Here is a 22,908-nt window from a genome sequence, read left to right as displayed (position 1 = left end):
AAATCTAAGCTCTTATCTAAATATTTAAACTTTAATGATACTATATAAAAGCAATTTTGGCACAAACTCATGGCATGAATCCAATATGAATAAAGTTTTTTTTCTTAAATGAGCTAAGGCATTAAAATGTACTCATAATCTACACAAAATCTGTCCTTATAAATAAAGCAATTTGTAAGAATAAATCCTAACTGACTTTGAAAAAAAAAAAAAAAGAAGCTCACCAGGCAGAAACGCATCGAAACCCATATCCTCGATCGCTGCTCGCAGTTCTTCTGATGTGGTGATCAGTGGATCGTACACAAATGTTCCCTGATGGTTAGCCAGGGACACTTGCGCCGATTTCACACCTTTCCTCTGGGAGATGGCCGCCTCGATGGTCTGCACGCACGAATTACAGGTCATCCCCTCAATGTGGATTTGTATTTCAGAATCCAGCGGCTGCAAGAAGCTCGAGGATGTTGCGAGGGATTTTTCAGAGGGAGGTGTCAATGACACAGCCTCGTGCAAAGCTAACTGGGTCTTGAAATTCCCTGGTGGTAGTGCCTCGATGACCCTCTGTAGCTCAAGTGCTGTAACTAAGTTTGGATTGTGCTGGATTACAGCCTGTCCTTTCTCCAAGGAGACCAGAACCGAGCTGACTCCTGAAAGCTTGCCTGTATTGTCTTGTATGTTCACTACACATGAGTTGCAATGCATTCCTGTAACCTCTATTAATGTGGTGATGCAAGTGGTGAGGTCTACAGCCTCCATGTTGGTGCTCCCCTCTGGAGAAGAATGCGTGGGTCGGGAGACATTCAGCAGGCGATCCAATGAAGACAGCTGTAACTGACGAGGTTTGGATTTCACTGAGGCCTTGAAACCTGCTACACCGATCTGCTTAATGATCTCATCCACAGTGATGAGGTAAGGATAATAGCATACTGTGGCGTCCTGGGACTCAAGGTTTACTGAGGAAACATCACACACATACATATAAAGGAATAAAAACCACAGGGAAAAACAAATTTAAGGTTTGAAAAGTTTTTCTAAAGATGGTTTTGATAATTAATTTATTTGGTAATCGTCAGTAAAGGGGTCGCATGATCTTGAAAACATTAAGTAACTTATTAAAAGAAACCCCATCAGGTCTCTTTCAGCAGCTTGTCACGTAAATTATAATAAACCACTAAACTGTAATTCAACATTGTTTAAATTATTCATCTGTATAAATAGAAAATTTGAGTTTTGAGGAATGGAAAAAGGTCAGGTGCTCTGATTCCAGAGGATCAAATTGTGAAAGAGTGGTTCTGGGAGCATGAGGAATGATTTTCCCACCACTTCTACTATTACTAGTGTCTACTAAAGTGTATGATCTTGTTTTTGACCAGATCATCTATAAATTACTGGTATGAAGTTTTCTTGAAGTTTTCTCTTAAACGTTTCACATTTATGGAATGGAGTCTTGTGTGTCTGCGTTTTGTATTGGTCAGTATATATTTAGTTTTTGTTATGGGAACGTCACCAGTTTCTCAGTAACATGAAGTGCTATGTTACTTTATTTTGTCCTATCAAATGTCAATAGATTAAAAAAAAAACAGGCAGATAAGAGAATAACTGTTTACAGCTGCAATAAAGCAACTGAACAGGAACTAACTTGGTTCACAGACATTTTAGAACATTAACTATAAATTATAAAAATGTGACATGATGCGTCATTTATGAAGTAAACAATAATTTTATTTGTTAGCACATGTTGTATTTAATGAATAAAACTTATGTAAAATACTCGTCAGGAATTATTTCTCAATTTCATCATGCTCCGTCATATTTTATTACTTACTTAATTAACAAATATTCATGTTACCGGTACATGTATGCTGTCAACTTTATTTAAATTTTGCACTTATCAATCTATTGAATAAGTGATGTAACATCTTTAGGAGCAAACTGCTTGGTCTCCACTGAGGCACTTAGGCTCACCTTTAATCTTCTGAACTCCTTTTAACTTTCCAATCTTGCCCTCAATGGTGGTGGTGCAGGACAGGCAGGTCATCCCCTCAATGCGCATCTTTAGTGATTCCACACCACCAGAATTACGGGAATTTGCCTGATCTGTGCAAGTTTTGAAGGAGTTGTTGTGCGTCATTAGCGTGTTCAGCATTTCCTGGATTTTCTCGACCGTGACGAGAGTAGGGATGAATGTGACAGTGGGGTTCCTGCTTTCGCCATTCTCCTTAGCCTCCAGTACGCCCTTGAGCTGGCGGAGCTGAGAAAGAGATTCCGCGCTACAGCAGCTGACAGGAAACGGCTTCGTCTCTGTCTGTACGGCCGTAGTCAGAGTAGCTTCTGTCGCACTCGACTCAAAGCCCATGTCCTCAATGGCGTCTGCTAAAGATTTTGGAGTATGATGTGATTGGTCATAGATCACCGTGGCATTCTTGTGTTCTAAAGACACCTGTAGTACAAGACAGGCACAAGAATTGGGTTCATTTTTAACCATAGACTATTTAACTGTTTAATTGTTTAATGGTTAGCTGTAAAAAAGTGCAGTGCAGTGAAGGCTATATAACTGTCAGGAAAATCTGTGGATTTATGTGCTTCCTGGCAGATCTGCCGACGCATGCGCGTGCACACACACTGAACTCAATAATCTTCTTTGCCACAGTGAGAACTTGTGATTAACTGTGTCATGTGATCCACAAGCATATGGCTACACGTGAGCAATAATACAGCCTGGAGAACATAAGGAAAAAACACATGAAGTCATGTGAATTCTACACTAAATGAAAACTACATTCACCCATCAAAGTGGCAGCAACCTTTGAGTTCACTCTAGTTATGTTACAGAAATGAGAACAACAGCACGAGTCTGCTCCAAGCAGTTGGCATTCAGCATACACTTGACCACAAAGAATCACTGCATGTTAAAACAATGATTATAAAATTTATAAAGTATAGTCTTTGTATAAAATGACCTGTCAAAAAAAGAATTTTATATTTTAATGCAAATTTATCTCCAATATATTTCAATGCAAAATTTTCATAGACATTTCTGAATGATTTCTGAAACACATACTTAGTCAGATGACTATGAACCATTCTAATATTTGAGGAAGAAACACGGCTGACAAAAAGCTGACGAGAGATGCAGGAGCAGATTTTGCAAGGAGAAGAGAAGTGGCACCAAAATGTTTTTAAATCAAAGTAGGGTTTACATAGGACAGTTTTTATTTTAATTTGCATGAATGAGTACAGTACACTGGAACCTCAGCATATAAACACCCAACCTTACAAACGTACATTCGGGAGTCGCTCAAAACTTGTTTGAGTCAGTGGAAAGCCAAGCGAATCAATTTTACATATTTTTTGTGGGTTTTTTTTTTTGCATTTTATGCAAGATTTAGTAAAGACATAGTATCATGGGTCCCAAGAATGTTTTGTCAGTATTTCCGAGTTGACACAACGTCACGTCATGCGAATTTTAAAATGTAAGCCTTATATGTTTGCATTATATCTAATTTTGAACATTTCCACTCCCTAAAAATCACTTAAAATCTTAAAAGGGAAAAAGATTCAATAAGATGAGCCAAACTCAAGTCTAATTTTTCTAAAAGATTTCGACACTCTCACTTCTCCAAAATAATTCAAAAACAACCCCAAATGATCCCGGCTCCTCCTGAAATCAAAACGACACCACCTATGAAGAAAGCAATACTCCACATTCATCACTAAGGGACAATAACTACATGCGACATGTGATTCTATTGATCGGCAAATCTGTAGCAAGTTTTTGTCTTTTAAAGGACAAGGCTCTTGTAGACACGTATATAATTTCATTATCTGTTTCTCTGGGTCGGGCCTTCCGGGGAACCAAGTGACTAAATGAAAAGGGCAACTCAGATTAACCGCAATTTAGCTGCATCTCCGACCCGTACAGATGAATGGCTTTCATCAATTATGTGACAATCCCCGGAGGGGAAACACTACTAAATTCTATTACGTGGTTTTTAGTGTTCTTGGTGCGTGCATATTGACAACTGATACGGACTAACACAGTCATTAACTGATTCCTGGAATCGAAGCGACACTCTTTCCTCAAATGTCACCTTTGGTTTTATTGGGCTTACAATAACTACCTGCCACTGATAATGTGACAGAGAGAGAGCACTAAATGTACCGTCAAATTAAAATATATTATTTAATCAAGCCATCAAATTTAACATCCTGGTTTAAAGCATGAGATGTCACTCTTTTGCCTCTCTCAGTCTCTCTCGTTGCACTCTCGTCGTATCCTTCTATTGCTTTATCTTGAGGGTCAACTAAAGAGCACCCGCAGACACTGGAAGGGAAGACTGCGACAGTTATTGCACCATGAGTACTTTCATGTTATTGTGAAAGAAGCCTGATATAATGAACATAATATTTCAGTTGCAATATTGCACAAAGGTTTCACACACACACACGAAAAAAAGTGTTAACATTAAGTGTTTAGGCCTCGTTTATTCATCTTTTAGCAAATTTGTGCGTCAATGTTTTAGTAGGCCAAACTTAACTTTCCAGGCCTAAAAAAAAAAAAGGAAGCATAAAGATTGATTTAGACTATAGAAAACATACAACTTTACACAATAAGAAGAATAATCATAAAAATGACTAGTGATACCGTTATTGTCTTGGCTTTGCACGTCTACAGTATGTATAAAAAATTATTTTTGAAAATTGTTTTGCGCAACCTGTATTTTTAGTATGCTATTTAGGCCCAACTTCCCTTCCATGGTAGTGAGATCATGTGACCTAAGACCTCTAAGACCTAATTTTCTTTAAAACAACCATAATGGTGGACACAGAGTCAACTCGCAAAAAAAAACAAAAAAACATTTTTTGGGGTTATTCCAATGTTTATTTCAATACAACATATTGTATTGTGATTTTATTTGATTTTTTTTCTCTTCATTTTAGTATACTTTCTTATACCTGTAATATAAATTTTGAGAACCATGTACAATCAGTTTGAATCAATCTTTGAAGCTAAATTAACAATGATTTTCTTTCAAAACGTATGGGTAGGTTATTATTTGTTAAAAATAAATAAATAAATAAAAATCACCCTTGTTTATGGCACTGCAGATCTGCAATGAACGATATGCAATGAACACAAAAAAACTCCAAAAAAGGCAAAGCTCGCACAGACCTGAAGACAAAAATGTGACGACCAAACAGTGACGATAATGCTAAACTAAACCTCACGATTACGCAGCTCAATGACTAGCATGGACAAACTATGCCAGTGGTCCAGGAAGACCAGCCGCTCTGCGCACTGTTTTCTTAGCTCCCAGCACAACTAATCAGCCAATTAACATTTTTTCCCCTTTTTTTTTTTTTTTTTTAAAGAAGAGGGTGTGACAGGGCAGGGAAAACAATAATTGTGCAAGGCATCCTCCTGGAACAGGACTGGGAACTATGCAGTCGTTCTTTAATTCTTTATGCCATTACTTTTTCCTAGCCTAATTTACTAGATTTGTTTAAGATTTCTTGCTTTGGAGTCATTAAAATTAAATAAGTAAGCAATTTACGTTGACGTAATGTGTTCTGACAAATGTCCTGGATGGTAATTTTGCACGCCAGGAACTTGTTCAGCTTGTCCATCGTTTAAGCAATAAGTGACTGCTGCCTAAAACATTGTAAAAATTATATATATTTCCTTTCACTATTAAAATTGTGCAATAGAACCTCCAAAACATTTTTTTTTCTTGCATGTCCTAAAAAAAAAAACAAGCAGCTTATCCTGATAAAGACATGAAGCATACAGAACACTATTTGCACCCAACCTAATCCTTTATATGCCTTTGAAAGACTATTAATGATACAAATACAGTTTGCTCTTGTTTGCATAAGAGGAAGCTGCATCATTACCTCTATGTGGATTACACCTGGCAGTCCCCCAATCTGCTGCTCTATGGTCTGGACGCAGGAGCCGCAGGTCATCCCGTCCACACACAGGGTCACGGAGCTCAATCCGGCTCTGTGCATCATGATTCTCCTTTAGGACACACAAACACAACAGAAAAGGCATGTTACAGCTAAAGGTGAAGTTGATAAGAGGACACAGCACCAGGGGAAACAAACTGTGTGCGCTCAAAAAGTAAATACTAGGTACAGGTTGTAGCATATGCATACAGTAGGTATACATCATTACTAGATTGATTCATGTGTTCCCCTTTCACTACTGTATGTCGCCCTGCTGTTGATGATAACGCTGAAACAACAGAACTGAGAACAATCTGATCTCTGGTAATAATAATCCAAGTACATGAAATTATCCTTATGAATGAAACTCAAGTGAAAGTCGAACTGAAAGTTGAAACCAGAGGCATTTACAGTTACATAGGTAAACTGGTTAAACAAATATCATGTTTCATGGAAATAAAAAAATAAAAAAACTCCCTTGTGTCCAAATACTGACACATTCTCTAACGTAATAAGCTAGGATAATAAGATCAGTATCTAGTTCATTGTAAAATGAAGAACAATAAAAAAGCTAATTTTTTCTAATTCTGACAAACCTCATGACGGTTCATGGGTAGTTTTAAGTCGTAGACTCAGACTGATAACTCTTATATTCAGAATCCTGAGTCTTTATAAGTCTTCTATTCAGACTGTATGCATGTCTCCATGTAAATAATAAACTGCCTAGTCAAAAAAAGCTGCATACTCCAAGCGGGTATTCAATCACTTTCAGCTTTGATTACAGCTCACAATATGGTGTCCAGTTCATGTTTAAAAATGCTTCGTCATGCTCCCAAAACCACTCTCACTATTTGAGCCTGGGCCACCAGGGAAGAAAAACCCCATAGATGTAATAACCTGTTCATTCACTACATTCAGGTTGTCAGCTGATTTCATTTTATTGCCACATTATGTTACTGACCAAGTGAAGCAAACCCAGATCATAACACTGCCTCCAAAGTGTTGTACAGTGGACATCGTGCTTCCCTTCCAACCCTGACAAACCCATTGCTCTGAAATGTGGCCACACATTTCAATCCAAAAAATTGGTCTCAATCCTGTGAGTTCTCATCACACTGTGTGTGTATGGAAGGTCTCTTACTTTCACTATTAAACATAGCTATGGTTTTTACAGTCGATTTTTTCACCAAGTGTCTAAGTGAATTCCATCACGATTTTTTCCTCAGATGAAATTTCTTCCTTAAAGTCAACAGTTTAGTATTATCCTTTCAATTATCCTTCCAAGTTTTGATGTGTTAAAGGGTTCTTAATCCAGTTCCAGTCATTTTAAATCTTCTTAATTTGACGGTGTATATTCAGACTGATATTCAGACATATTCTGTTTTTTTCATTGTCTTAAAGCTCAGCTCAGCTAAACAGAATTTTACACATGCTTACGCAACTATATGCATTAATAAAGCTGCGAAACTTAAAGAAGAGGGTCAAAATACTCTGCTGTTATGATTATAAATGTGACTGGAATAAAGGTAAGAATAATCATGTACAGTAAACTGCAGGGTTTCCACAAAAGTAGTTCAAACAAGTGTACTCATACACATAACTAACGTCACATTTATCTTTATATGACTTTGGGCACAAGGTAGGGTACACCCTGGACAGGGTGCCAATCCATTGCAGAGTACCCGGGCAATTTGGGAAGGCCAATTAATCTAATCTGCATGTCTATGAAGTGTGGGAACATGCCAAGTCCATGGGAATCGAACCCTCGACTCTGGAAGTGCGAGGCCACAGTGATAAACACTACCCCACCATGCCGACACTTATATTTCTTTATCCATCACAGGGTACACACGCGCGCACACACACTCTACAGGAAATACAACCTATTAGCCTAATCTGCATGTCTCTGGACTGTGGGAAGAAACCCAGCAAGCACAGGTAGAACATGCAAACTCCATGCACACATACCCGAGCTGGGAATTAAACCCAGACCCTGGAGGTACAAGGCGACAGAGCTAACCACTAAGCCACCGCACCGTGCCAACACTAACGCTAAACTGCCATACAAATTTCACAACTAAACACGAAAGCAACAAATCTCTACATAACAATAATAACTCATATTATTATTACTATTATTATTATTATAAGGTTGATATGTACAACATTGTTTCTTTCTGTCTGATAAATATCAGCCACAATCCCATCTAAGATGTTATGACTATGTAAATTGTATGAAATAACTTGTAAAAAACAGGGTTGTACTTTAAAATAAAACAAAAAAAAAACTTTTAATTATAGACAAAAGTAAGACGTGTGTTAGGTCTTCTTACATCACGTTCTTGAATGTTTATTATCTACATGTTTATGTGATCTATAAAGTGAAAAACTTTACTGACCAAAGTGTTCTTCTATCTGTAAAAAAAACTCTGAGGGTGACTTGGTCGATGTTGAAGAACTGTTTTTAACGACTGAGTGCTGTTTTGTTTATCTGTGCCAAGTTCTATGTGGAAATAACTGCTGAGCGAGACATCAAACAAAGCAGATTCGATACATTTAAAATCAAAAGTAACAAAATGTAACCAAGTTGAATCTAGGAGGCTAAAGTGGACTCCAGGCTACACTGAGTGTTCTCTAGCGCGGTACAGCTAGCAGGAAATAACAACAACCCTGTTTATTTATTTTTATTATTATTAACTTACCTTTTTTAGTCAGAATATTAGCCAACCACAGCCTTCACACACTTGGCGTGTTAGCGATACAGCTAGCTCTTCGTCATTAACCTGTATGAACGCTCACACACAGACAGCATTGAGCAAACCATAATACACTCCAAACAAAATAGGGGGGAAACTGTCTCTCTCCACACACACACACACTCACCCACACTGTCTAACCCATTTGGGATTTAATGAAACGTCGTGAGCAAGAGCTATAGCGCACGTATTACCAAATGACGGCACAATCCCAAATCGCTCGCGGATTAAACCCTAGTGCGCTTCACACACCGTCTAAACAACGCCAACGCCTTCCCTACATAGGGCACGTAAATAGTGAATATGGCTCAATTTGTATTTAACCGGAGCCCGCCTCTTAGTTACAATACGCTCATGAGAATCAACACTGCGCCACGGAATGCGCAGTGATACATTCGACGATTTAAAGAAACAGTAAGTTTGATTTGTAACAGTACATCACAAAAGTACATCATTTTATTTTATTTTTTAAAAGAACATCACGTGACGGCACTGTGGTGTAGTGGTTAGCACTGTCGCCTTGCACCTCCATGGTCTGGGTTGATTCCCGTCTCTGTGTGCATGGAGTTTGCATGTTTTTCCTGTGCTTGGTGGGTTTCCTCCAGGTACTCCGGTATCCTCCCACAAGCCAAAGCCATGTAGGTTAGAATAATTGGTGCGATAGATTGGCACCCTGTCAAGAGTGTACCCTGCCTCATGTCCGAAGTCTCCTGGGACAGGGTCCAGGTTCCCGCGACCCTGAAGACAGGAAAAATCGGTATAGAAGATGAGTGAGTGAGTGAGAACATCACTCTGGTACCTTTAACCCTGATACACGTTTGTGACATCTGATCATCACACCCAGATGTGTTTTCTGATCATCCTATTCCATATTTAGTTCGCATTTACTGTTTTAATAATCTCTACTCTTTTGAAAGGGCTGCCCACTACATTTTAAAACTTGGATTGGAGATCATTCAACTGAACTGATGTTTGGTGAGAAGGTCTGTGGCCAATTGGTGTTTTAGTGGGGTAAAAATGACTATTTTTGCCATTCTCAAAACTTTGGGCCATTGCTGTAGTAGTACAAGTGATTGTTCAACATCAGCTGTGGCACACCATGTCTTCATGAAGCTTGGTTTGTGTCTTATTTTATTTTTATAGGACCTCAGATCCATAGATCTCCTCTCTAAATGATCATCGCGTCTTCGTGGTTTTTTTTTTCTTTTTTTTTATCCCACTCCAGATTAGTAACCTTTTGTTGTTATAATATTCTCTACTCTTTTGAGAGTGCTTTCTATGATGATCATGCTCTTTATCATGCCACGATCTCAAATCATGCCATAATCTTTACCATGATCTCAAATTCAAGCTCCAAAAAGTAGTGAAAAGCTCTCTCAAAAGAGTAGAGGTTATTATAACAACAAATAGGTACTAATCTGGAATGGGATGATCAGAAAGCACATTTGGACGTGATGATCATTTAGGAGAAGAGAACAACTATGTGGTTCAAACTTTGTGGAAACAGATTGGGAAGTAACCATATATGGATATATATAAGTTAAGTTAAGTTAAGTTAAGCCTTTATTCGTCACACATACATTACTGCACAGTGAAATTCTTTATTCTTCACATATCCCAGCTTCTTGTTAGTAGGCAGGGGTCAGAGCGCAGGGTCAGCCATTTTTACGGCGCCCCTGGAGCAGACAGGGTTAAGGGCCTTGCTCAAGGGCCCAACAGCGGCAACCTGGCGGAGCTGGGGCTCGAACCGCAGATCTTCCGATCCGTAACTCAGAGCCTTAACACACTGAGCTACCACTGCCCCACACTGAGCTACCACTGCCCATAAATATTCATAAATATTAATGCATAAATTAATGTATAATAATCAATGTCATTGATCATTTATGTGTACTCATTGTTGACAATAAGCAGTTGGTGATGGGATGGTGGTAGGATTGGGATAGGAAATTTTGGTAAGGATTTTTGGTTGGACAAGGACATGTGCATATAACCATTAAGACCAGCAGAGGTCTCCGAAATGCGAGTGCCACGTATGACCTAAATTTCCTATTCACTCTTACATCATGGCATATTAGCTTTATGTCATTAGAATATAATTACCAATGTCAAAGTCAGTTGCATAACTCTTTGAGCATACATTATATTCTATCACACCATTTAACACCATTCAACTAATTTTACCTTATTTTATATTATAATAGAACTCAGAATCAGGAAGTTTATTTTCATTGGAGGGCCTCAAAAAGAGTACCCTCTAGCAAGCTAGTTCAAATACTGCTTATAAATTAATAACCCACCTTAACATGACTTTTGCAATCATTAAACCAACCAAAGGAAACAGAGTTCATAGAGTAAATCTATTATCACTTCAGGAACATCCAGAACAAACCTTACAAAAAAAGAACATAAAGAGACTAAAGTACCCCCCATGGCTTCCCTGATAATATTGCACAGGACAAATAATACTATAGACAAATTAGTTATAGATGCAAAGAATCACCTGCTTCTAGAATAGGCATGCACCTTAATCTTACACAGGAGATTTATACTACACATAGACTCCAACAATAGTGTTTTACGTGGCTCTAATTAGCACAGATTTATATAACCAGACCTGTCTCTATCTAGGCTAATTCAAGTCTGCCTGTGGCTTTATTTTTTATTATTTATTTATTGACTTAATTATGAGTCATTTTATAGCAAAGGTGGAATTTGGGTGATAATTACCTGATAAGTAACTAAAACTTACATTTTTCAAATACGTTAAAATCAATCTAATTATTCACCAACAATTGCTAATGGAAAACAAATAAAGAGAGACACCTGACATACCTTTTGCTTATGTCCAGTAATTCTTATTGTCCTCTGCCACAGGAACAATTTTGTAATGTATTTCAAAATAAATCTTTTTGTGTAACAGTAACACCAATGACATAGTTTTGGGTGACTCATATGTGTTTCATGTTATTAATAACAATCAATTATTGTTTCATGATCTTAGTGCTTAACTTATTTTATAAGATAATATTATTAAATATTAAACATTAACGTAAGAGAAAGTATTTTATGATTAAAAGTACATACTATATTTTCTAAACATATACTATGAATGTTTCTGTTTAAATGTTAATTTAAATGATTTTGGCATCAGCAAATATAAGTGACAGCATCTACCATTTTTTTAATGATCCCTACTTAGTATGAAGTTCATCATCAGAAGGTTGGAAAGGCCATGTGTACCTTTATAATTAATAAAGAAAGAAAGAATAGAAGAAAGAATGAAAGAAAGAAAACGTGTTGCTTAAAGCATTGAGACAAAAGTAAAAATGTATTGCTTTAATTGTATTGTGTTTGTTTTTATAATAATAATTAAGATAATGGGAATAATTTATTTTAAACTAACTGTAGCTATTTTTCTGCAAATGTGGACAATATATTATAAACTATATATAAAATCTATTAACCATGATTAAGATGATTATTAAGATATATATTGTAATGATTCTGGTAGTTAATAACCAACAACTCTTCATCCAGAACTAGTGACATGATCTGTTTTGTAGACAGGGAGTTTTGCCCTCCATTATATTCTCTCTCACAAACACACACATGCACGAGAGAGAGAGAGCATTCATAGAGTGGAGGCCTAAAGTATTCAAACAACATAGGCCATAAATTACAAAATTGGCAAAGGCAATTAAAATAAACTAAATTGCACAAACATTTAAAGGAAACTATTTGAGATATTGGGAAATCCAACTGCCAAGTAAGATGCAGTGTTATCTGGCGTTAAACAGACAGTACTGTGTGGCAGACTATCTGAGGTGACTGGCTGAAAGCTGAGAAACACTCTGACGAAATATAGAATCAGCGTGCACTGTCTGGCCATAAGGTATACTGTGCCAGACAGAGCTGAACTTGCTCATTAATGCCAAAAATATCACCATATTTGCACTGAATTTTTCACCAAAATAAAATCATTTCCGACTTCAACTGCCTCCTTGACCCCGACAAAGTGCCCCACCTACTGGGGGAGCACAGGAAGAGCTGCACACTAACAGCACAATAAACACACCTGCCACAAAGTAAGAGGCTGCAGGTGACCACATCACACCATATCACACACATACAAATATGCACTGATCACTGTAATAATAATAATTAATAATAATAACCGGAGTACCCGGAGGAAACCCAACAAGCATGGGGGAGAACATGCAAACTCCATGCACACAGAGATGGGAATTAAGCCTGTCTGGGTTTCAAACCTGGACCCTGGAGGTTATATGTTACAGGTGGTTATTTTCTAAATGATGTTTTGGAAGGCATAGTCCCTATTGATTTGTTTATTTGTATTGCAGACCTGACGGCAAAAAAAAAATACATCACTCGAAGGTACATAAATGAAATTATCAGATCATTTCCATACTCATTTACCGACAAAACTGATTGCCCACACTAGGAAAGGGTTTCTTTACCAAGGGCACAATAGGAAGAAATGCTCATGAGAACTGGTGCCTCTGCTTCCTCTTCTTATTGGACATTCCATTTATGACCCCCTTATGTAAGGGGGTTGACACACGGGAGATAATTATGTTCCCCAAGGACATACGTAGGTAAATTCGCTGTGTAACCACAAAACTGAGTCAATTTACATCCTTGAATACAAAGTGGCAGAGCATAGAGAGCTTCTTCAGTCTATATTTTCACAATTTAGGCTCTGACCCAAACACCATTATCTAGAGCATTACCATCAGCTTTTTAAAGTATACTGTACCCTTTGTAATGTGGGGACGACGCTCTTTAAAGGGAAACATGAGCGCTATGTTGTCTCATGGCAAGAGTCATAGGAAGATTCTTGAAGTTTTGAGCAGCCTGCACATTATAAAACTGTCAGCTACTATTTAGACTGCAATTCTTTCCACAAGCCACACATTGAGATGGCAAAGGTTACATCTGTGTTGGTTACTTCTTTATCAGGGAACATTCAGAGAGCACTTAATCAGAAACTTCCTAGGACATCAGCAGTTCTTGTTGCATAATCTGTATTGATGGAATTGACTATTAAGCAGACATGATCCTTTCAGCAGGCTAGTGTTCAGACCACACTGAATTTAACCAAATAGTGCATATTAATGCTGTGAATACTAAAATAATGCTTATATACAAAGGGAAGGGGACATGCATTACCTGCCTAATTTACCTAATGGACATGATGCTACCGTCCTACTAGACAGCTGATGGCAGATGAAATGAAAAAAAAATGCAATTTTGTAAAATGGACATATATTAATATACATAACAAGACAAGATGGGGCACTCTTTTTGTAAAAGCAAAAGTAGTAAATGATTGTTCTACAAAAAAAAAAAAATCGGATTTAATGTTTGTGTTTCAGGTGTACCAAGAAATTGGGAAAAACCTGAAACAGAAGTTCTGGTCTCTTGATTACCATGGACCTCAGCTCATTGAAATATTGCCTCTGCTGTTACTGCAATCCAGACTAGTGCCATCAGATGTCTTTTTCTGAAGCAGGCAAGGATAAAAATGTAAATACTTCCAAATATGAACTGTAATTTAAAACTCTTAAATATAGCCTACATATTGTGTTAAATAAATTAATATTCCATTTTTTAAATCCAATTATAAGGTCAATTTTTATTAGTCAGTTTTCATTTTACCTCAAGAAGATGACCCTGTGAGGGTGGCTGGTTGCTCAGAGGTTTATGTGGATAATTGTTTTGTTTTATCTTGGTAAAGATGCACATTACCAAAATATACTAATTATATTTGGCAAAAATATATTTTTAACTAGTAATAATACATTAAGTTGTATGTCTAGGCTACTGATGATGAGGACTCATACAGCCATGTGCCAATTGGAATCCTCTGTTTTGAACAGGAAAATGTAACATAGCATCCAACTCAATCCATCCTCTGTGGGAATTATCTTGGAGAAAATTGTTGTTATGGACAATATTATATGTTAGGGCTAACCTGCCGTTAAGCCTGTACCATCTATAGGACATATGCACTGCACTTAAACTACCCTAAGTATATAGTCAACAACTTCCATTTTATTCAACAGATTCTGTTGAGCTTGGGTAAGAAAAAGTTAAAAGACAAGATTCTAAGATTGACAAACCAGCTGGCCACGTAAGACCCCAGATAGCATTGTTGACCCGACATGAGCAAAATTTTGTTTAGCTTTGTGCAGTAGGCTGTCTTGATGCATATCACATCAGGAGTTTATATGAGGGTTGGTTACCAATCTAGTACATAAATAACATTGAAAAAACTATATATCCTACTCAGTGTATGTTTTCTAAATAATAAATGTAAAATTCATTGTGCTTAACTGTGAACAACTTGCCTTGCATTGCCTTTGGCCCAACATTGGCCCAAATGGGCTATCTGGGACAGAAATGATGTCAAGCAAAAGGGGCATTTTTGCATGCTACTGTGATAGATCATGTACATAAGATACATGGTTTGTTGGTCTGTATACTGCCTGCAGTTCACAGAGAAGTCTAGTATTTGCTCTTTTTTGTGTTTTATTTATTGGACTAAATTATTGGAATAAAAGGTCTTCTCAATTCACGCAGTGTGCAATTTAAACTCTAAGCTCTGTAAGGATCTTGTTTGCTCGTATGTTGCTGTTCTAAAATTTAATAAACCCCTTAAGTACGGCAATAGGTTGCCTCAAAATATTTAAGATCATTTAACTTATTACATTTTAGATTAATAGGACACATTACAGTCTGGTGATTTTAAAAAGTAGCTTACATGTCCTCCTGTCTCGTCTTTCCATTTTGCTCAAACAGCCTCGGTCTGTGATGAAGTTTAAACTTAGGCCATGTTCACACGTAGCCAGGTTTTTTTTTTAACAAAAATAATTCTGTCCACACTACCGCACTCACTTATCTTCTATCCTTTATTCAGGGTCACGGGGACCTGGAGCCTATCCCAGGAGACTTAGGGCAGGAGGCAGGGTACACCATGGACTGGGTGCCAATCCGTGGCAGGGCACACAGACATACACACACAACCATTTACACACTACAGGCAATTTGGGAATGGCAATTAGCCTAACCTGCATATCTTTGCATGTTCTCCCCGTGCTTGGTGGGTTTCCTCCCACAGTCCAAACTCCATGCACATAGAAACGGGAATCGAGCCCGGACCCTGGAGGTGCAAGGCGACAGTACTAACCTCCGAACGACCTACGATTCAAAAATATCGTGGCGTGGGCGGGGCGGCGGCTGACGACCAGCATGCTTTGCGGGAATGTCGGTGTGTTCACCATGATGGGGAAAGGTGTTTGGGTTAGTGACTTCGGCCCTGTTGTGTGTTTGACGTGTGAAATATGCTCCAGTTTAAGCTAGTGCTGAATTGGGTGTAGACTCCTGAGTGAAGGTGCTGCTCATGCCTTACATGCTGTGTGCTTAATAAAGTACTCCCAGCCATTGCATTGGGTAGCAAATAAGCTCACTCGTCTCTCCAGCATTCTTCCCGGCGTAAAAACGCTACAATGTCTTTGTCGACATGAAAGTGCTAAAAGCCCTGATATGTGCTGTTATGAGCTCTGTTATCAACAGGGGACCAATCAGAAGTCAGAAATGTCATCACCGGCTCTTTGTAAAAGCCCGTGCCTGTAGAAGTGTGTGTGTCGATGATGCCATTCTCCATTCTCATTAACGACGGAGATTTTGGCCGAGACCCGTCCCGTCAGACTTCTACAAAACTGACGACTTTGGCTTCAGATTGGCCCACTGTTGATTAGGGCTGCTGCGAAAAGCACTTAACGGGGTGTTTTGCGTTTTTGTATGGACAAAGTTCTAAAAAGTAGGTCGTGTGGACAGAATTATTTTAAAGAAATGAGTAGAAAAACATCCGTTTAAAAAATTAAATAACATACCCGGCTACGTGGACTGAAAAAAATGAATCTGAGATGTTGTAAATGTAGCATAATTAAATCTGTGTATTCAACAATAAATAATCGTTTGTACGTTTACATAAATATATTTAAGTTAGAACTTAATCTGCATTTGTTAAGAATACAAGACAATGTGCATTTTTTCCTTAACATATATTTTTTACGTAATCCCTGACAATCTTTTTAAGTGGACACACACAACAAGCAATAATCTTGTTCATTTAACTCTGTTTAAATAAAACTGCCTCCCCATGGAAAAAGCATGGGAAACCCCGTATCAAATTAAAAGTATACCAAAGCCTCGTTGCGGTAGGAAACAACTCTTTGGAGCATTATGTTCACCTCGTGTGTAAAAAGTTTTAACGGGTTGTTTTTTCTATCCAAACGCTGGGTTGCCGCTCTTGGGTAATTTTTCTGGGTTATTTACAGAGAGTTGGGTAGTTTTTGTGTAACCCAGCTGCTGGGTTGAAGTAGGTCCCCCCCAAAGTTCACCGGTTGATTCAGCGGCTGTCAGTCAGAGCTTCGTGTCTCTCTTCAGCTCCCACACCGCTGATGACGGTTCATCCTCCTCGGGCATTTAAGGGAAAATGGCGTTAAATACAAGGTCTGTATACACATGTTCACTCACCTAAGTCACATATGACTAAAAAATTATTACTATATGTGACATTTATTACTGTTACCGTGTTACGGTTACACTTAAACTTTCAGGCTGGTCTGAGGTAAGATAATTTAGCTGCTATAGTTAGCCAAATGACCCCAGCTGTGTGTGAAAGAAACGGATAAGATGTCTGAGCTTTTTATCTTTCGCTGTAGAATGTTTGCGGAGTGACGAAGATGCTGAAGTGATGAATGAACGCTAAACCGTTAACTGTAGTGCTAGCATGACGCAGGCATTTAGTTAGGTTACTAGCGTTAGCAAACACATTAAGATTAGAACTTTATTAATCTCACTGCTTGTGAGAATAAAATGCTGGGGTGTTACAAAACACTGACCCTCTCACAAATATACACACCTGCTAACCTCCCGTTTTTCACTAGTTAGTAATTTACTCCGCGGTCAAATTTCTCCTGAGGTATAACAATATTTTACACCTTTCCCCCTTTGATAAGTATGCAAATGTATCACCAGTAATTGCATGTAAGCTAACCAGATAGCCCTCTTTAACCAAAGTTGCCTGTGACTCAGGCTAAATTAACTAGTCAACGCGCCAACTACAGGAAAAAGTACCACAGCTGAACAGGTAACTACTAGATGGAAGTATTAATATTTGGGTGACTGTGCCAGTATGACCCCAGCTATGACATTTTTTTCGGTAATTAGCTTAAAATCAACGCAGACCACAAGATCAACTAGTCTGACATATAAAAAGACTTTATCCTAAAAGCCATGCTTATTTTGCTGTTTTATTTTTGGTAGTAGCTCTCTCCGTGTTTTTGTTTCAGGTTACCTATACCCTATCTTATTGGACAGCTTTGTCATTTTTTATTTAGTATCAATCCTATTACACACTAAAATAATAGTTTTATTCAGTTTAATCCTTGCTATTCAACAAAATTGTTTACTTTCTTTCATTTTTTTTTCTTTCTAAGGTTGGAACCAACATGGTGAAATACCTCCAGCAGGCTGAAGGGTCAAGGCCGTACCCCTACATCCTGACGTTGGGAGAAAATGACCAGCGCTGCTCTTAGGCATTCGTCATTCTGATGGGACAGGCTCTGGAGCAATGCACACTACTTGGGGCGGTTGATGTGTGCTTAAAGGCATTTTATATTTTTGACAATAACTATCCAATGGGGTGTGCTCCTGTATAGGACTTTTTGTAATGTTGCTATGAAATAGCGAGGCCTACTTGAAAAGTCATAGACAGTGTTTGTATGTTAAAATGAGACCAGGGCTGGATAGTTTTGTTCTGCAAAAAAGATATTTGGAGTCACAGAGATCCTGCTCTGTAGAAGCTGCCTCAGCGATTTGTGCAATTACTCCATTCTGCCCTTGTGAGTAATAGTATGGTAATGATGTTGCTGTTGATTATCTGTTCTTGTGCTTTTGAAAAATAAATATTTTTTCTAGGAACATTTAATAGTATGATGTTTATTGCATATATGTATGGTTTGCAAAACTTGGAAGTTTTTTTTTTACTGATTCACTATAAACAAATAACCCATTTTGCTGGGTAAAATTAACCCAGCATTATAGTTAAATGTGACTTAGCATTTAGGTTGAATATTTAACCCATCTTGCTGGGTTAAACAAATAACCAATTTTGCTGGGTTAAATTAACCCAGCAATATTTACCCAGTATTTTTTAGGGTGGTTCTTACTTCAAGTTTTGTGCTGGATGAAGTTGCATTTCAAAGTACAAAATTACACAACTAGTATTTTAACTATAACATATAAGAAATGCCTAACTAGATAATGCGAGTATATATAACTTTAAAATGAGACTAGGACATTTAAAAATAAAACAAAGTAGGCCCCACTCCAAGTAATGTGGAAACTTAAAAAAATAGTTAAATTTCAATTAAAAATACATATTTGAAACTCTTAAAGTTAAGTAGCATGAACACAAAAGAATGACATGGGAAATTATTAAATTAAGTAGGATTTACTTGCGAAATTAAATAGACTTAACTAGAAAAAATTAAGTAGACTTTACTAGCAAAAAATATTTGTTACATAAAGAAATGTAAGTAGTAAATACTAAGAATAGTCTTGCTTGAACTACATAATTATCTGATGCAAAAAGTTACCCTAATTTTTTTAAGTAGATCAGGCTGGATATTTTTTTCAGTGTGTGGACATGGCCTTAAACTTATTAAAATATGAAAAGTACCATCACTTTTTTTTTTACAGCGTTACCTGTCATGTTTAGCTTGTTCGTGAGTTGTTGTTTTTTTAAATAAATGATTTCAAGTCCTGGCTCATCTTCTCATTTTATTCAAACAGCCACGGATATTGATGAGGCTTAAGCTTGGAAATCACCTTAAATTTCTGGACGTCGTCGGTAGCTGTTTGGTTGCCGTTCGTATGAGCTTTCCGTTCAACGTGAATTTGATTTTTCTCCTACGGCATGGGATGATTACAAGATTGAGCATGCACACCTTTGATGCCCATTGCAAAACACGCTACAATTGAACATGTCCTTCTGGTCAAATTATCGACCTTTTTCCCTGGGCGTATACACTCTAAAAAATGATTCTGTGGCCTTGTAAATTTCACAGTTATAAAAAAGTTATGTTACCTTAATAAAATCTCTAAAAGTCACATACATGATTGTTTGAGTTAGACAAATCAAAATAAATGCCTAAAAAAACAATTATTCATTTTGTCTTAAATTTACACTATAATTTAAGTTTACTTCACTAGTAAAAATCAGTATTTGACTAACTGAATTATATTTTTAACATGCACTTAATATTTTTTGATACATTTCAATCAAAATATCTGTTAATGGAGTAATTGTACTGATTAGTTTCAAGAACTACAATTATAAATTATTCCAACTCAATATTCTTTATTTTTAACAACAAAAACTTAAATAATTGAGTAAATTGCCCTGTGCAAGTGCTCATGGGAAGTCTGGTGTAACATCAGAGACAAGAAGGCTGTGAGGATGTGAGAATGGACATGAAGCACCTGGAACATTCTGGAACATTCCTTACAAATCCTGGTGAGTAAACAGCCAACACAAGTTACTGTAATAATGACTCTGTCTGCCTGCACACACAACTTTATAGGGTGTGAGTTACTGTTCTGAATCCTGTCACAGCCGAGCTCCAGAGCTAACGATAGCTAGCAACAGGCCAGTCCTGGGGTTCATAGTGATTTAGCTTGTTTGTTCCAACCACCAAACTGCTCAGCTAAAGCGCGTTTAATACAGACACTTAAACTCTGGTGTAAAAGGAGAGATTTAACACCGAGCAGCAGCGCGTGCATGTCCGGGTTTTTTCCGGGTTTCTCTGTGTAACCGGCGGCGGTTGTGCCGCAATATTTGAATTTCTCCCGCCAAATGCGGTGATTTTGCGCAGCCAACCGCCACTGTGGCGAGGATATAAAACTAGCATGTTCAAATAATTACCGCATGTGTAACATTACACACTGAACCGCGAGTCTGCTCGGTCACTCCGACACTTTAAGGAAGAAACTCAGAACAAATCCGGTTTAAACAGCAGAAATGAGGTGCAGTGTCCGGACACTGGTACTGTTTTATCCGTTACTGTATATGAGTATTTTTATCATGATTTAACACTGAGCACGCAGCGGCAGATGTTATAAAATAAATGTGCTAAGTACTGTACTAGTAACTAAAGCTATGAAATATAAAGATTTAGTGAAAATACAACATTTCTCTCAGAATTAGAATTGGGAGAAAGTAATATGAAATTAAAATATTGAAGTGAAACATTATGTATGTTCTGATATGTAAGTAAAATAACCTAAAACTGATTGATTTTGTGTGAGTGTGTGTTTGTGTGAAACATGTTATATATTTTCTATATCTCTTTCACAGCACCAACACCACTAATGAAGAGAAGTTGAATAGAGATAAAACAGGAGGTAAATGTCAACTTTTTTAAATGTTACAGAAGTATTAAATGTGTAACCATTGAATCAAAGATAGAAATATACTATTAGTCCAAAAAGTTTGTATTTGAACGGAAGTACTATTTTACCAGTCTGGTAGACTTTATATTAACAGTCACACTTGTACTTACTTGTATACTATTGTTCCTTTTTCAGGTGCCAGTTTATGGGATGGCGGTGTAAACTGTGTGCATTTGTCGTATCATCAAAAGGAATTTCGATCATTACCGAGTGAAGCATGGTACTGTTGGTCATGGATATTTAGTGTCCTGTCTTCATTTAGACTGTCATTGCTTCTTTAAGACCTGAGAAGGTCTGCACACACATTTGTATGGATCCCACAGTTTGCAGGAAACTGAAGTGTGAAGGTGTACAATCTTTCAGATGTAAAATGTGACTCATTAGATTCTAATACAAAAGTCTACTTTCCATGTGTTAACTGTATAATACTTGTGGCAGGAGTATTGTTTCTGAAACTGTTTACTAATAACATAAATTCAGCTCTTTGTTTATGATCTTGTTACATGTCATTTGCAAAGTAAACCAGGTTGAGTTTAGACTTCATGTCTTGTCAAATTTGGCAAATAAATGTTTAATTAAAATGAAAATGTGTGTATTGTTTCTTTCATTCAGTTAAAATATTTAGTAAATGTAGCACATTTGTTTATTAAATAATAGTATAATTTTCAGTATCTTCTACCTTCCATTTCAATTATATCTACTCAATTATTTTACTCATTTTCACTTTACATTAACTTCTAATTTTCATTACATTTACTCAATTTTGTACATCATTGTACTAAATATAGTTATTCAGGTCTGCTTAATTTTTTTACTGACTTGTACTCAATTAATGAAGTATATTTTACATGATTTTTATATTTTTTTATATTTACTCAATATTTTTAAGTGTAAAAATGTTTCACCAAAAAAATTGAGTACAGCACAGTTTTATTTTTTAGAGTGTACCAAGCAAGGTGTCCGAGCAGTTTTCATTGTTGAAATTTGTCAGTCGTATCAAAATTCAAAAGCAATGTCTAATTTCCATTACTTGGTTCATTCAATTATTTCAAGTGATTTCAGTGAGCATTGTGGGGTTTTCTACGTTCATTGGAAAGGTACCACGAAATGTGTACACAGGTGTACCTGTGACTTTACTGGGCATTGTGGGTTTGTCTTCATTCAGTGGAAGTGTACAACCAAATTCGTCCACAGGTGTTTTTACCTCCGCTCCTTCATGCTGGGACAACTGAATAGGAAGAGATTTATTTCTATTTCATTCCATGTATCATACTCGACATGTTTGAAAAGTATTGGTCTCAATATTGAAAGTCTAAGCTTGAGCTATGAGTCGAATGATTTTATGAGGGATTGGCATATTACCGCTTGAGCTATGTGGTTTTGTGTTACCATCCCGGAGTGTCACTTTTGTGAATGTGGGCACGTGTCGTTGCGGCCGCGATCTTTATTCTTTCGCAGAGGCAATATCGTAGCTTATGAGGTTAATCCGAGGCGCGATCATTGCTAGTTGAAAACTTTACCCAATACCCCGCCTGGATGACTTGAAAGATAGTCAGCCGTGGCAATTTTTGTTGGTCTCTGACGAGACCTTTTAAGATTTGTTAAAGGAAGATTGGTTGCTTAATTTGTCAGCGCACTTCAAGGTGTTTCGTTTCAGAAC

The 22,908-nt window shown here is 37.3% G+C and overlaps 1 protein-coding gene, 1 long non-coding RNA gene and 1 other non-coding gene across 3 annotated transcripts in view; 2 read left to right on the top strand and 1 right to left on the bottom strand.

The window, feature by feature from the left end:
* Window positions 1-8,841, bottom strand: part of atp7a (ATPase copper transporting alpha) — a 28,106-nt gene extending 19,265 nt beyond the window's left edge. Inside the window, exons 1-4 of the mRNA XM_053477099.1 lie at window positions 8,649-8,841; window positions 5,893-6,019; window positions 1,963-2,437; window positions 225-950 (exon numbers count right to left, since the gene is read on the bottom strand). Coding sequence (XP_053333074.1) covers window positions 225-950; window positions 1,963-2,437; window positions 5,893-6,012 — 1,321 coding nt within the window. The 5' untranslated portion in view covers window positions 6,013-6,019; window positions 8,649-8,841. The remainder of the gene's footprint in view (window positions 1-224; window positions 951-1,962; window positions 2,438-5,892; window positions 6,020-8,648) is intronic.
* A 10,999-nt stretch (window positions 8,842-19,840) lies between these two features.
* On the top strand, window positions 19,841-21,935 carry LOC128515732 (uncharacterized). The gene is made up of 3 exons (XR_008356699.1): window positions 19,841-20,822; window positions 21,154-21,200; window positions 21,384-21,935. It is a non-coding gene; the product is annotated as an uncharacterized LOC128515732 (long non-coding RNA).
* A 759-nt stretch (window positions 21,936-22,694) lies between these two features.
* On the top strand, window positions 22,695-22,835 carry LOC128518129 (U4 spliceosomal RNA). Its single transcript, XR_008357591.1, has one exon. It is a non-coding gene; the product is annotated as a U4 spliceosomal RNA (small nuclear RNA).
* Window positions 22,836-22,908: the final 73 nt, after the last annotated feature.

This window comes from Clarias gariepinus, chromosome 2, assembly GCF_024256425.1.
Source record: "Clarias gariepinus isolate MV-2021 ecotype Netherlands chromosome 2, CGAR_prim_01v2, whole genome shotgun sequence".
NCBI classification, from domain to species: domain Eukaryota; kingdom Metazoa; phylum Chordata; class Actinopteri; order Siluriformes; family Clariidae; genus Clarias; species Clarias gariepinus.
This window is presented reverse-complemented; position numbering and strand designations above follow the sequence as displayed.